This window comes from Phalacrocorax aristotelis, chromosome 18 (genome assembly GCF_949628215.1).
Source record: "Phalacrocorax aristotelis chromosome 18, bGulAri2.1, whole genome shotgun sequence".
Lineage (NCBI taxonomy): Eukaryota > Metazoa > Chordata > Aves > Suliformes > Phalacrocoracidae > Phalacrocorax > Phalacrocorax aristotelis.
In genome coordinates, this window is record NC_134293.1 from 6,941,113 (window position 1) to 6,956,501 (window position 15,389).

At 46.2% G+C, this 15,389-nt stretch overlaps 1 protein-coding gene across 4 annotated transcripts in view; it reads left to right on the plus strand.

The window, feature by feature from the left end:
* Positions 1-395: 395 nt before the first annotated feature.
* The window catches only part of PITPNM3 (PITPNM family member 3), a 142,141-nt gene continuing 127,147 nt past the window's right edge, over positions 396-15,389 (plus strand). For all 4 annotated transcript variants that reach the window (XM_075112992.1, XM_075112994.1, XM_075112993.1 and 1 more), the window contains exon 1: positions 396-733. In XM_075112992.1, the coding sequence (XP_074969093.1) occupies positions 712-733 (22 nt within the window). In that variant the 5' untranslated portion in view covers positions 396-711. The remainder of the gene's footprint in view (positions 734-15,389) is intronic.

Sequence of the window (15,389 nt, forward strand, 5' to 3'; positions counted from 1 at the left end):
AGGAGCGGTTCGCGGCGGTCGCGCTGCAGCAGCGACTGACCCGCGGGCCCCCGGCGGGCCCCCCGCCAGGCCGGCGCAGTGGTAACGCGCGCCCGGGGCTGCTGGGGACGGGACCCGAGCGCGGTGCGGGGCGCAGCGGGGTCACAGACCCCGTTCCCTTTCCTCCTCTGACCACCCCGACGGCACGGGAGCCCCGACCGACTCGTGGGGGGGCTACCGGGCAGGGCGAGAGGGACACGGCCCCGGAGAGCCTCTACTCCGGGCCCCGCCGCCGGCGGGAGTGGGCGGTCTCGGCCTGTGCCTCGCACCGGCGGGGGGCCCTGCCCGCACCGGGGCGCCGAGCCCTGCGGGAGGGCGGGGGGAGCCCGCTGCTGTGCCCCGCCCCTCCCCGCCCCAGACCGGACCGGAGGGCTGCTCGGCCCTCGCCAGCCGCTTCTCTAGCCCCCGTACGAGCAGCCGCAGCCCCACACGGGCCGGCCCCGGCTCTCCGGCAGAGCCGCTCGCTGCGCCTTTAACGACGGCGGCTGCGCCGCGGCGGGCGGGTTGCGCGGCGCCTCCCGGCCGCCTCTTTCAGCGCCGCAGGCGAGTGGGCGGTGCGGGCCCTCCGCCGGGAGCAGATGGGGTGGCGGAGCGCGGGGTGCCGGGAGGGCCCCGCGGGCGACTACCTGACGCGGCCGAGTGACGGCTTGGCTGCGAGCGGGGAGCGCTGAGATGGCGAAAGCTCCGCGCCCAGGTGAGTGCCGGGGCCGCCCTGAGGGGAGCGCGGGACGGCGGGAGGGGAGCGCGGGGCCGCCCTGAGGGGAGCGCGGGACGGCGGGAGGCGAGGCTCCGGCGGCCTCCCGGGCAGTCCCGGCTCCCTGTCCGCCGGCCCGCCGCAACGGTAAATACCAACTTTTGCGAAGGAGACGCAGGTGCGTTCGCCTTCCTCGTCTTTTCCAAGCGGGGTCCGCTCCGCCGTCCGTCCCCACGTCGGCCGGTGCCCGGGGGTCGCCGTGCGGGGCTACGGGGGCACCGCGGGTGCCCGCCCCGGCCGCCGCAGTCCGGCTCCTCCCGCTCTCTGCTCGCAGGTCTCTCCCCGCTCTGGAGGAGCTCTGTGGCTGCCGCCTTGTGGAGCCGGTGCTCGCTGCCGCCTGTTCGGGAGAACCAGGCTGGGGCGCAGCAGCCCTGGGCTCCTAATACAGTACAGGTGCGCTTGTTGGGTGGGAGTTGCTCGAAGGAAGAGGCAGATGCTGTCTCTCTTGTGCCTTCACACGTCTTTTCCTCATGCGTCCTCCAGACTCAGCAGTTTGGGGGCCGGTGGGCTGGGGCTGGGGCCAGAGGGCCTGGGGACACTCAGCAGCAAAGCCCTGATGCCCCGTGCCTGGTGGCAGCAGCAGCCCTGCAGCAGGTGGCATGTGCTCTGCGTGCGTGAATGACGGGTGCCAGCGAGCAGAACAGGTGAGAAGCCTCTTGCTGTTGCAGAAGTGGTTTTCTTCTAGGTTGCACACAGAGCCCCTTGCTTTTGAAGGTGAAGGAAGGCCTAGCTGTGACTGAAACTTGACTGGTGTTTGGTGCCGGTCCTTGGCAGAGCTTTACAGTAGCATGGTAATATTCAAGCTAAACCCCCAATTTTTTCCCTAATGGTGTTTATTTTTTTAAAATATTCTCCCAAAATAGGTGTGGATTGGTGGTAGCCTGGAGACATAGTGCTCAGAAACATGTGAGCATCGGTAATTTCAGAAGATGCAAATATAGTATTGAACTAAATGGATGTTTTCTATCTTTGGAAATGAAGAAGTATTCAAATGGGAAAAAGTCTCACTAGTTTTTTCTTTGGCATTGGTTTGCAGTCCTTTGATAGGAAAATAAGGGAGTGTTGCTTTCGCTTTTGGTGGTACCTGGGTAATGTAGCCTGCAAACATAGCTTGCTTGTTCAAACCCGACTTTGCACAGGATTTTTAAAGGATGGTACTTCTCTTGGATGTGATTCCACTCACTCTGGTAGACAAAATATGACTTTTGATGCCAGCTTCACAATGTTGTCATTACTTCGTATTACAGAGAAAATCAAGAATAGACCATTTATAGAGGAGCTCTGGCAGAACATGCCTGGGTTAAGAGCAGGGGAAATATGCTGCTTTTTTAAACTGAGTTGTCAAAGTGAGCTGGAATATGCACAAATATGGAAATGTCGTGGCTGTTTTGCTTGTATGTACCCTGCCTTGCAGCCCCTGCCACTGCTGTAGCCGTATCACAAATACAAAGAAAGACCATTATTCTAGTAGCCATGAAATCTGCTGCTTGATCACTGCTGAATGACACATGTGCCTATGGAGGGCTTTTAGAGGCGGTCGACTTGACTCGTTTAAGTAGCCAGATCTCACCTAATAGACTCCAGATCTTCAGCGCTTGGAGTAGTCCCTGGGCAGAAATACTTGGACATTTGCAGGATTGTAGGGTGCAAAACCACGTAGTGGCAACTGCAGATCACGTCCCTGTGGGGGTGGTGTGGTATCTGCTCTTCTTTTCCTACTTCACTTTTAACAGGCAGCAGTGACTCAAAAATGCCAGATCCGCCTCAGAAAGCCAAAATCTCTGCATTGTGAAAGTAGAGTCTTTGAGATGTGATGCAGGCAGTCCACCTACAGCGATTGCAGGAAAAGGTTAGAGGATATTCATATCTTCTCTGGTTTTGGGGAGTTTGGAGGAGGTGATGATACTGCTGAGAGGGAGGGTGAAGTTAATTTCTATGTGGGGAAGTTAGCATCTGAAGCATCAAGAGATGGCTCTGAGAGATGTACCACATTTACAGGAAAGCTCGATCTAGGATCTGGAGTCTGGACAGCCATGATAAACCTCCTCTCTTTCTTCCTCCATCTCACCAGTAATCCCATAAGGTGCAAGACTGGAAATGTCACTGATGCCTTAAAATAGGGGCTTGAAGGCCTGCATGGCTTAGTTTCTTGATTTGCTTCCTGTTCTCAATAAGCAAATATATGCCTGTCCTTACCATCTGCTGCAGAACTGCCAGTTGAAGGATGTACAGAGTAGGTAGCCAGAGACTTGATGTTGCTGAATTGCTGTGAGATGAAAAACACTGAATGAGGAATGGGAGAGAGTAGCTGGTTGTATTGGGTACTCCTGAGCACAGTGGTGTCTGGACTGTTCTTTCGGTTAGCTCCTTCACTTGACTTCTTGACAAAGGAATCTACATTTTGTGGGGACTTCAACTATGTCTCTGGCTCTGTCAGCTGTGCTCTTTGCTCTCTGTTTGATTTTTATTTAGGGACTGATGTAGCCACAATGAGAATAAAGGGAGCTCCGGACCCTTTCACCTTTCTAGCCTTACCTGGTGTCTGCTCAATCTTGCTGTCTTCAAGGTGCTGCTTCTCTCAGCTCCCCATCCCAAGCTGCTTTCCTTCCAAACTGACTAATTTAGTCTTCCCTTAATGCTTCCCTTCACCTCTCAATTTTTCCTTTGCACCTGTCAACCCTTTTCCCGCCTCTTAAAAATCTTGTCTCAGTACACTGTCAGCTTGGGACTGCTCTCGGAGGGAGTACTGTAACATCTCTTCTCTGGGCTACAGCTTCCCTGATAAACTTTGTGACTTTGTTCACTCTAAGACACTGCTTACTTTTTTGCCCTTTCAGGATTACCTTTCTTCTCCTTTGCTTCCACTTATGTGCTCCTGACTTCTTGCCTTTCATCTTGCTGCCTCTTAACCAGGAACTCTCTCCTAGCACTTGTCCTCAAAGCTCCCACTTCTTTCCCTTTTAATTCGTCCTCTTCTGTCCTCTTCCTGAAGTGCCAGTAATGCTTTTAAGTCTGCAATTCGCAAGACTGTAAGCGTATACAGATTTCAGCAGGGCAGGACTCAGCCTGTAGTTAGGGTGCTGCAGGCTCATGAATGGAAGGTATGGTTTGACGAGCTGGTGGCTCGCTGCCAACAGTAAGAGAAATCTTGTGTACTTCCACCTCTTTCCCATGCCAGCTCCCAAGCTTCCTCAGGTCTTCTGAAGCCTAGTTCTGGGAACCAACAGGTGGAAAACTCTTTGTTATCTTAAATTTTTAGAACATTTGTTTTCTGCTGGTTTTACAGTCTTTACAGGCTCAGGTGACTGCCCTCCCAGGTGGGAAGAAGGAAATGGGATCACATCCCGTACAAGCAGCCACCAGTTTGGTTGGCTGGATGCCTCTCCCTGCCTCCGTTGGCCTCCCACTCCTTTATTTGCCTGCCCTCTCTAGCTCCCTGTTTTCCTTCCCCACCCCCTTGGCCTGCTATTCTTTTTTTTTTTTTCTTCCTCCCCCTCTCCCCTTTGGGGCTCCCCCTTCCTCAGTCTGGCTCCCCATCTTCCTCCCGCCTTGCACACTCTCTGTCTTGGCCTCCTGTTCCCCTTCCACCTGCCCTGCCAGCCAGCCACCTGCTCCCACTCTGGCCACTCCTGTCCTGTTGGCCTTCTGCAGTGCTCTCCCCCTCGGGCTTTGGCCTCCTGCTGTCTCCCCTCAGCCCACCCCTCCTGCTTCCTCTCACTCTCTATCTCTCCCATCAGGTTTTCTTTTTTTTTTATTTTCCTCCTCCTCTCCTCCACCTGTCTGGCCTCTCACTTTCCCCTCTAAGCGCTGTCCCCCTTGGTCTTCCACTTTTTTCTTCCCTATCCCCCTTGGCCTTTTGTGCTCTCTCTCCCCAACCTCCCACTCACCTCCCACTTTTATTTTTCTTCCTCTGGCCTCTTCCTCTTTCCCTTTGGCTTCACACTTCTGTAGGCCTCCCACTGCTCCCAACCACTTCCACATTTCATTTCAATTTCAACTGATTTTATTTCAGTTCCAGCCTCTGCTACAGATTCATTGTGTGACTTTAGACTAATTTTGTGTGGCCCTGCTAACAATAACAACATATATGGTCCTTTTCTGGTGATCTGTGCACAGGTGAGGGCTTACTCTGAGCGTACTTTAGTTTTCACCCTGGAATAACTGGAGGGAGAATCAGCATCTCCCTCTGTCTTACCTGAGCTCCTGAGTCTGAGGAGTGCCTCGAGTAGTTAAATTCACATCTTTTTAATGTACATCTTCAGTTTTACGTTTGCCAAAGAAGAAATAAAACATAACTAGAAAATAACAGTGGGTAATTTTGGCCTCCAGTAAGTCTTAACTGCATAGTCACTAGGTAACACCGGGTGGGTAGCTCAGTTAAATCACTTAATGGGTAGGCAGGAAGCATCTGAACCCAGCAGAACAGAAAGAAGTATTATTGTGCAACAGCAGTCAATGGTAACAGCAAAGGTCATTCCTTCTACCCAGCACCTCTTTCCAAATGGACAAATGATTTGTACTTTTAAAATTTTATTAGGAAACCCTTCCCTGAATTAAAAATGGGCACAGTTCTAAAACAAGTTTTGACAAGTAGAAATGTTTTAATCTGTGCAGCAGAGTCTATTTTTTATTATCTTTTTTTTTATTGAGATTAATTCTGTCTTCAATATTTTGCTGCTGAGTTTTCAGTAGCTATGAGAACATTGCGTGCTGTTTTGTCTTTGCTAGCTAGGTTGGTGTGGTAGAAGTATTCAGGAGCACTTTTTTTATGGTTGCCTGTCTGTGGCATGTGCTTACGTCTAAGCTTGATTGGCAAATGCTTATTACCAAGCAAAAGACGTAGCAAACTGCTGGGCGTGCTGCAGAGCTTGAAATCTGTAATATTATGACAGTGACGTGAATTAGTTTTACAGGAGAGCCCGCTGGTGTAATCACAGCCAATGAAAACTGCTGTTCTTATCCCAGGCTGCTTGAACACATCTTGCTGGAAGGTCTGGTACAAGCCCACCTGAGCCGGGATGGTCTGTTGGACCAGCCTGGTACAGAGTGGCACTGCCAGTGCACCTGAGGGCTGGTACGACTGGCATTCAGATCAGTCTGCTTTCCTTTCCATCTATCCTGTTTGTCTGACAAGGGGACTATTGACCCCTGTGTCATTAAGGAGAAGAGGGCCTTTAGGGGATGCTGGAGTGATTCTTAAACTGATGCTTCTGGACTGTGCCTACTGTTCTGCTACTCTACCCTCTCACAAATAAGCTTCAGGTATAAATTCATTGCTATTTCATTCCAAAAGCGTTTGTGCTCATCCTGCTGGTGAAGTTCTGCTGTAAACAGTGACGACTCGAGTCATGGTTTTCTTTTTCAGCCACAGTCACTGTTTGTAAGAGCTAACTCAAGCTGAGGAGAAGGCAGAACCTGCGAAGAAAGGTAACACGTCTGTGGTTTCACAGCAGGGATAGGCTTACTTCCTGGTGCATTTGTAAAATGACTTTTCAACTCATTAGATCCAATGGCAGATCCCTGTATCTTGGTAAAGTGTTCTGTCCACCGGAGGACATAATTTCCACAGAAAAACCTTCCTTCCATTTTCCAGAAGGTATTACTGTGCTTTGCACACATTTCATCACCACATGTATTGCACCTGAAGAACTGCAGCCTACTGTGTGCAGTATTGGTTTATTCTAAGTCAGAGGTAATGCCAGTTCCTGGAATGGAACAAGTAGATGCCTTTTGTTTCTCTTGACTTGATAGGCATTTTAAATATGATCTTTGCATAACAAGTAATATTTAAACGGCATTTTTGGTACTGGGAGCAGAGTGTGTGGAATTATTGAGTGACGGTGAGCTGTTCTGTCTTAGTATGCTTGGGACTTATAGGATGAGTGGGTTTTGAGCACGGGCCTTTTAACTTAACCATTCTCCTATATAATTTTAAAATCAGGAATCAGCAGCATTAGCTATTCAATTTTCAGAGGAAGACCTTTGTTTCTTTTAAAGTGCTTTTCAGAGCCTCTTTAGGCCTTATTTCACTTCATGTCTGTGTTTCTGCTTCCATTTCCTTAGTTCTGAGAATGTTGGCTACAAACCAGTTGGGTCACCCTAATTCCTCTTGTTTTTTCTCTCTCTCTCCTCTAGAAACACCCTCAGATCACATGACATGAAGTGCACTCATGCACTGCTTAATTGTTATAACACTGCCAGTTTGCTGTGTTTCTTAAAAGAAATAAATAAAAATTGCCTTTGGAAAGAATTTGGGTTTGTGCCTCCTGACCAGGGGGAAACCAGACCCGATCCTTCTCGTATATACATTCTTCAACTACTGTTGATTTCAGCAGGATAATTTGCTCATGGTACTGTGAGAAAATGAGCTCTGCTGGTGTTTGTGGGTGAAAGTGGAACTGGCCTTTCCCGTGGGTGTCCTGCTCCTTAGGTCTATTTGTGGAACGTATCAGAGGTTGCACGATCATAGTGGGTCTTTTCTTCTGTGGATGGATAGCATTAGAAGTGCTGATGCACAAGTGGGAGCTGTTTCTTCTGCAGGTTGCTGGAACTATGTTCAGTCACTAAACGTAAAGGATGATATTTGCCTCGCACCTAAATTTGGATGACAGGTAGAGAGTCTCTTGTCCTCAAACAGAAGTGCGAGCGTCGCGTAATAGGACGTGGAACTATTTCTGTAGCAATTCTTAGTCAAGTAAGATCCTGGATTTTCCTGGGAAGAGGATTTTTTTTTTCTGTAAATGAGGGTCAGAGCAGCTGAGCATTCTTCAGGGATGCGCTTAGGCGCTCATTCATGCGTGGGTTTGGTTGGCCATTTTAATGCCTATCACAAGAGGATGCAACTAATTGTATCTGCTGCTCTCGCCCCTATGGAAGCTACTGCTTTACAGGAGATAGATGTCAGTTGTGATCCTCATATATAGATCTTAGTGCTAAGGAAATCAGTCTCTAATGTGGGTAAATTGGCTAATGAGCATATTATAAACCTAAAAATCTTACTTTAACTGATTCTTTTTCAACAACATTCGGAAGCAACTTTGCTTTTAATTAGAAATTTATATAATGAGAGCTACTGTGAGGTTGGGGTGTATGATGAATCATAAACCCAGATCTGATATATCCATGAGGTGGAAAACTGTTTTCTGTAGGTCCTGCAAGAGTTGTCTTCATGCAGATATGTGATAGCGTCAGCCATAGAAAAATTAAAATGTGAAGTGATTTAGTGCAGGGTGAGTCGAGAGGGCTTTTTGAAGTTGCATTTTTACTCATGCATCACATCAGTTCATCTCATGTCACCAGATCACAGATGCAGCGAAGTACCAATGGAATTCCAGCTGTTCTTTGTTGAAGAGAAAAAGTGAGACTTTTTTACAGAAGAAAATTACTGATTGTAATCTTAATTACAAGTAATTAAAATTAACACTAGCCTAACTAGAGGATTAATCATCTGTGCATGGTGCGGCAAGATGGCTCTGCTTTTGTCTTCTCCCCTGCTTTTAATGTGGCTGTGCACTCAGGGCAGGCCCTCTGGCAGCTCCCTCTGTAACAGGCGGGTGAAGCAACCTGCAGTACGATGCAAAATCAGTTTAGATAGGAAACCTGGCCTCTGCTTCTCCTAGAAGATGAGCACCTGTGCATTTCTGTGAACTCTCCTTGTGCCACTAGGAAGTGTTCCTCTTGTATCCTACTGTCAGTCTGTTTTGTTGCCCCAACAGTCCATGGGAACTACTGCGTGTGCTTCTACTTCAACTATTGTGACTGGTGAATTAGCGATGTAGTGGGTTTCTGTTAAAGGCATTGCATTTTTACATGGTTTCCACTTCTATCCTCAGAAACTGTGATACTGAACAACTGAAATGAAATGTAAATTGCTACTGTGCTTGCAAAAATTGCTGAAATCTGGCTGCTAAGAATCAGTCAACAAAACTGATGAAGAGAAAGTTCGCTGACATTGAAACATCAAGTGTCATTACTGAGGAGTTAGCCTGTATTTTGAAGTAGGGCTGGTCTTTTCATTCTCTGAAAAAAAATAATGAAATAAAATATGCAGCAGTTGACACAGTAAATCAAATCAGTGAATCCAGGCAGTGCCGGTGTCTAATGCAATCAAGAAACATTAATAGAGTCCTGTTAAGGTGGCTGATGCTAATCTGTTGGCAGAGAAGGAAGCAGACTCAATAAGGCTAATGTATTAGGGCGATGCAATGCAGTCCAGCCAGCATATAGAAGTAGATGTGAAGAACTGCTGCAGTGAGCTTACACAGACTTGCGCTGCTGACTGTGGCTATGCTTAAGCTGCTTCTAAATCTAGATGCTTTCCTAGTGCAATACAGTAAAACTGATGCTCCTGAGGGCTTTTCTCGTAGCCAGAATTTATGCCTGGAGATTCGTGACACTTCCCTCTGCCCTCCCTTCACCTTCTGCATCAAAATCCAAGGTCACTGGAAGCATGAGTTTTCTTTGTGGGGCCAGTACTTTTACTGATTTCCAGCCAGGCTAGCGGCAGTTCTTCTCCAGGGAACTGCTGTTTCCTTCGGAGTACTTGTGAAGTCTTTACAATTTTATATTTATATAGCATTCTCCCTTCCTTCCCAGCAAAATCTTGTGGCTAAAATGGAAAGCTTTTTAGTCTGGCAAAAAAACCAGCAATCCCTGCAAGTCCTTTTAGGCTTTTCTTCAGCCAGAAGTTCCTTCAACTTTACGTTATTCATCAGGAGATACTTAATCCAGATCAACTAACACTAGCATGGTGTCGGTTAGGGACGTGCTTGTGGTCTTTTGAATTTAAGTTGAAAGTGTTAGTGCAACCACTGCCTTTTTTTTTCCCCCCTCGTGGGAGGTGCATTTCTGTGTACTTCCATTTTCCATGGGCAGCACGCTGTGCTTTAGGTGAACACCTTAAAGCTGGCATGTCAGCGTTGGCTCTGTGGCTGAGGGAAATAGCAGTTTCCACTTTTGGACAAGCCTTTACTTCCATGTGTAAAACATTCCTGAAAGCCACTGCATCCAACACTGGGGAAGTACAAACCTGGGAAATGAACAGCTTTCTATGTTCTACTGCTGCTTTTAATAAATAAATTACATAGTGAAATATAAATTACAGAATGAAACATAAATAGTGAAATTTAGAAGTGAATAGATTTGAAGAGAAGGCTTGAATATCTTGATGCCTCCAGAATGGGAATGATTAGATAAAGCGAATGACCTGAAACTCCTTAGAGCTGTTTTATCTGTGGGTCACGCGTCTCGCAGCACTGCAGTGCTGGCACTGGAATTCCGTACTGCTACGTTTATCTCTTCCCATGTTGAAGTGCTTTTAGACTTCTAAAACTTTCTTCTTTTTTTAATCTGTACTGTGTGCTTTCACAAAAGCCTCTGTAGGCAGATGTCAAGACTTCCATGCCTTTGCTGTGCAGATGATACGGTTCCCTCAAGACTTGGGAGCTTGATAGTGTGTGACCAACAGGATGTGGATTAGCTCTCTGTAGCCCCCCGCTACCAAAACCTTGCCACGTAAGCCCAATACAACTTCACAGCTGTCTCTGGTGTAAATGTAGATAAACTCTTTGACCTTGGTCTTGAAATCAGAGCTTAGACAGTTGACATAAAGGGCAGGAGTCCTGAGAGCAGTTACTACCATCACCAGAGTAGGAAAAACTTATAGAGAACAGCTTTTGATTCTGGTAAATGCTGCATAACTCAGGCATCTTCTGCATCCCGTTAAGTTGCTACCAATGAGATTTGGCTGAGCTGCAGGACAGAGCAGGACTCTGCTGATGATCGGAGAAAGCAAGTAGTGACCTTTGTTAGGACTTCAAGGGTGCTTAAGTGCTTAGGCATCTTTTTAAGGGCTTTGATTAGGGACTGAGGTACAGTTTTTCACTTGTCTATATTTGGGGCTTGTACAGATTATGTGAAAACCTGCATGTGCTCATTGCTGCATTATGTTGCTGTGCTTCAAGATTCACGTTTTTCCTGGCTGGAGGGGTTTATTTTAAGGTTATTACTGAGAAACAGGACTGTTTTGTAGAAACATTTTAAAATTGCCATGCTCGAAGTCAGCTGTCCTCTGCCTTTCCCTGCCTTGAAAAACCAAAACAACCTCTTAGCCTAAAAATGAACAAATTAGAAGATATTCTCCCCTACTGCAAAAGAGTAAAGAAAATTAAAAACCAAGAGAAAACAAAAGAACTTGGGGGTCAGGAGGAGAGCAAAACCAAAGCAAATTGGATAGACTGTGGTAAGAAATGTACAGGAAAGAACAGCTATTAATATGAGCGGATGACGCACAGGCATCATGCATAGCTGCTTATTGATAGGTATGGATCAATTTTAAGCAAGGCAATGAATTTATGCAGTATCAGTGAGCTTTTCTGAGTGCATTGTGGCTGTCGGGTGTGCATTGACTTATCCGAATCCACTTTGCTTGCACCTTGAGTTGTTGGCTGTCTTTGTTACTCAAAATTTTCCAGTAATTTTTTGCAGAGAAGAAAGAAAACCATAACAAAAACAGCAAACTCTTGGTTTCACTCCTTTTTGTCTTTATTACACCTTGTGTGCTGGCTGGCTGCTTCCAAAGTACATCACAAACATATTGGGCAAATGTCTTTTACGGAACTGTTCTTCAGTGGGAATGAAATTCTTTAAGGTTTGTTTTCCTTCCCTTAGATATAGGAATATGGGCTCCCTTTCAAAGAACGGATAAGTTTCAAAGTTCATTTGCTTCTGTTCCCTCCCCAGAGCGTGTTTGCTGAACAGTTGAATGAGTGGAGAAACAAGAGAGTTAAGTAGTTGCAGTAACACAGTAGGCTCAGTGTGTTTTGAGTGTGCACAACTATGTCTAGAGGGCTGCTGTTTTTATCCGAGTCAGATTTTGTCTTTCCAAGTTCCAATCCTGCTTTTGATACCTGTGCGATGGTAACCTGAACTGAGGGAAGCTAAGGAGAGCCTTCCAGCTCAGATTTTATGGTCTTATCAATATAACTTAGACCTAATTACTAAGAAAGGTCAAGAGCTTAAGCTTCTCTAATGTGGATATGAAAATGTGAGCTAAACCCAAACTCTGTCCCAAGAGCCCTGGTAATAGTCAGTATAATGAACCAGAGGGCATATACAGGTGGAAAGTGTTGTCATATGTGAATGGATATCTGCCTGTCTAGAGATACAGAAATAGATTTGTCACTTGAATTACTCTGCATAAGCACACTTTTTATAGAGCAGAAGCTGGCAGGATGCTTGTGTTACCAAGAATGAGAACATTAAGCTGCTCAAAAAAAAAAAAAGCTTTCAGAGTGCAGATAGATCTTCATACTCATTTCATGACACTTGGTGCAGTGAGGCCATCTCTCTGTATGAGAACTAGGCCCTTGGTGTTACAGTAAAGCTGGGGTTGCCCCATACTTTGTGCTTTTCTGCATGTTTTAAAACATGGAAAGCAGTTTTATTTTCTGGAGGATAGCCTGGCTTAAACTGCTGATAGCATTACAGGAAGAAGAAAAATTATTCCCTGGAACATCTTCCCTTTCAATTTCTTGATGCTCATGCTTTTGTTTTCCTGCTGTTCCAAGGTAATTCTTTTCCATTTTATGGAGACAGCATTTTTATAAACATTGTGTTAGAACCTGTACTGCCGAATGACTGTGAATGTGATGAGGGTTTTTTGTTTTTGTTTTCTACTTCTTTTTTTTAATTGCCCCTCTAATGAGTAAGAAACAAGAGTTCAAAGTATTTTATTTTCCTTTGTTGCTTTTTCAAGCCTAAGGTGATGACTTTGGAAACTTCTCTCAGCATGACTCACTAAAAGGAAGGCCTTTTGCCTCTTCAGGCACATGCATGATACTTGACATGCCTTGACAGTAGAAGGGCATGAAGATGAGTTTTGGCTCTGAGACAGGAGAATGAGAATTAATAAGATATTTTCCAAGAGCTGTCTAATGGGACCAGCTTGTACAGTTGGCTCTTCCCAGAAGGTTATGAGGATTTTAGCTTGTTTCTTGGCTTTCTTGACCTGCACAGCAGAGAATGTCTGTTAGTGCAGCTTTGCTGTGTTTTCTACCTTGTATATCATTAAGGCAAAGGCCAGCTTGACTCAAATCAGTTTTGGGAATGGCATGTCAAAGGAGTTAATGTTGCCCAAGCATCCTTATGCCATACTGTTCTGTGCTTGCTGCTAGGGTACAGAAGGTTTCTCAGGCCAGCAGGCCTGCTCTGAGGATTGCAGGCTTGTTTTGTGACAGTCGGTGGCAAGCTTGCTGTTGCCCAGCTGTCTGTACTCAGCTTCTCTAGCTCTTCTGCATGTTGCCCCTTCTGCTTACAGTTGGTGCACTTCCTCGGCTAATTCCTTTCCTCTTCTGCTGAGGTTGTGGCATCACAGCTCCTCAAAGAGTGAATTCCATTATAATGAACAGCCTGTAGGTGACATGTTGTCTTTGTGAACATTAAAAAAGCAGCTTTATCATCTCCAGCTCACATGTATGACCTTGATGCCAGGTGGGGTCAGCAGGGCACCATATTTTGCTGACCTCAGTGAGTTATCAGGGCTTCCTTGTGGTGTACCCTCTCAACTCTTCCAAGCTAAACCAGGAATGGGAATCCAGTAATGCTGTGGCTGTGGTAGCAGTCATTCTGCACAAGACTAGGTAATTATTTTTTTTCTCCAACATTGACAGGATCCAGGCAAGCCTTGGGGCTACTGGACTCAGCTCTGTAAGAAACCCTTCAGTCAGAACTTCAAGTGAATGAGACAGGTAAAGGACAGGAGAAAGAGAAAATACAGTCAATGTCATCCAGCAAATCAATGGCAATTATGAGATTGGAGTGAAGTCCAATCCTGTAGCCAGGAAAGGATGTTCTTTAATGGCCTTTTTACTCCTATGTCTTTGAAGTAGACCTGGTAGCCTTGGTACATTGTCCTTAGGAAGAGGCCTTATGAAGTATGAATTCCCTGCAGACTGATAACCTGGATATTTCAGGATGAAGCAATGAATTTTGAACAGTTGGAGGGAGTAAACGATAGAAACTGAGTCTTAACGTACATAGAGCTGGAAAAAAAATGTTAGCATATAACTTCCTTTCTAATACAAATGCACTATTAGCGTTCTGTTTTCATTACAAGTAACAATTTTACTGCAGCTATATTCCAGATTTAAAAAAGAAATTAGCCAAGGACTTTGTTAGTAAATTGCAGTACTTATTTTTTTTTTTATCATAAGGCTGATACTGGTGTACTCTGCAGAGGTTGCAAAGGAGGTTGGGATCCAATTCTGATAGGTCTGGGCACCCACTGGACAGTGTTGGCTCTTCGGGGAAAGAGACCAGTAAAAATAGATGACAGAGCAAAGACGTGATCAAGTCTTCTCCTTGTCTCATTGCTAAGGACTGCGGAGAGAGATGGACAACAAACATAGCACTTCTGAAAACTGGTCGGTCGTGGACATCATGAATTTGTGTGTTGTCACCCTGCAGCATAGCATCTGTTTGGGTCAGGTGGGGTACACCATCACATTTCCATCAAACCAGCTGAAGCACATGACACAGTGCTTATACTAGCTTTATGTTTCTGCTCTGACTGTAGGCAGAGAATGCCTGATAAGTCATGAAGCTGTCTGGTACCAAAGTTAATCCTCCAGAATGTTTTTGACAGATGGGAACTTGTATTATGAGGTTACACTACACCAGAGTCACGTGGCTGTAGCACCTTTGTTTCAATTTGGGGAAACCAGGTTACAGGCTTGAGCTGCAGTCTGACTCTGTGATCAGCTGTGGGTCATCACTAGCTACTGTTGAAGAAATCCTGCTGCAAGTGACTTGCCCTGCTGAGTTTATAGCAGAGGCCATGAGCAGACATGAGACTTTTTCTCTTCTTCATCTGTATTCAAACCACCTATAGCTTGTCCTTTTTCTCTTGCATTTATCTTTCAAGTTGGTGGCTCTGTGCTGAGTGCTGCAGTGATTTGTTGTGTAACAGGGTCACTTAAGTACCCTGTGCATCCATTCCTTCCTCTTTGTGCTTCATCTCCTGCTTGCCAGAGACGCAGTGGGTTTGCACAAGGCTGTGATCTGCCTGGGGCGGGGGGGAGACAGACATTTTGTTTCTAAGCTAGTCAGTCAGAAGAACATAAAAGTGACTCCACAGAAGGACTGATGGGACTTCTTTGGTCTTGTACTTGGAGATACGGAGAACTGCATCTGTGGCTGTCAGTGGGAGCTGCTGGCTAAGTTTCCCATGCAATGGGCAGAACACATGACTCCAGTTGTTCTCTGCTGTATTTAAGCATTTAGGATGGCATTTGGGGATGCAGCATTGATTGTGGTGCTCTTTGTGCCTGTGACTTTCCAGACAATGCACTAGCGGTGCAGGTAGAAGCCTGCATGGAGCTATTGGCATCCTCTTTGCTCTGCCTCCATGTACAACATACCGGGTTTGAAAGGATATCTGGGCAAGTTCTGTGTCTTAACAGACCTGCATGTCACGTGCTATGTCAGCTGTCTGAAAGCCAGCAGGTGCCACCGGGAACTGGACAGGGTCCCGGTATGTTTTTTGGTAGCATATTCAAAGAGGAAGTAAAAATGAAGAATGGAAATAGATGCAATGAAA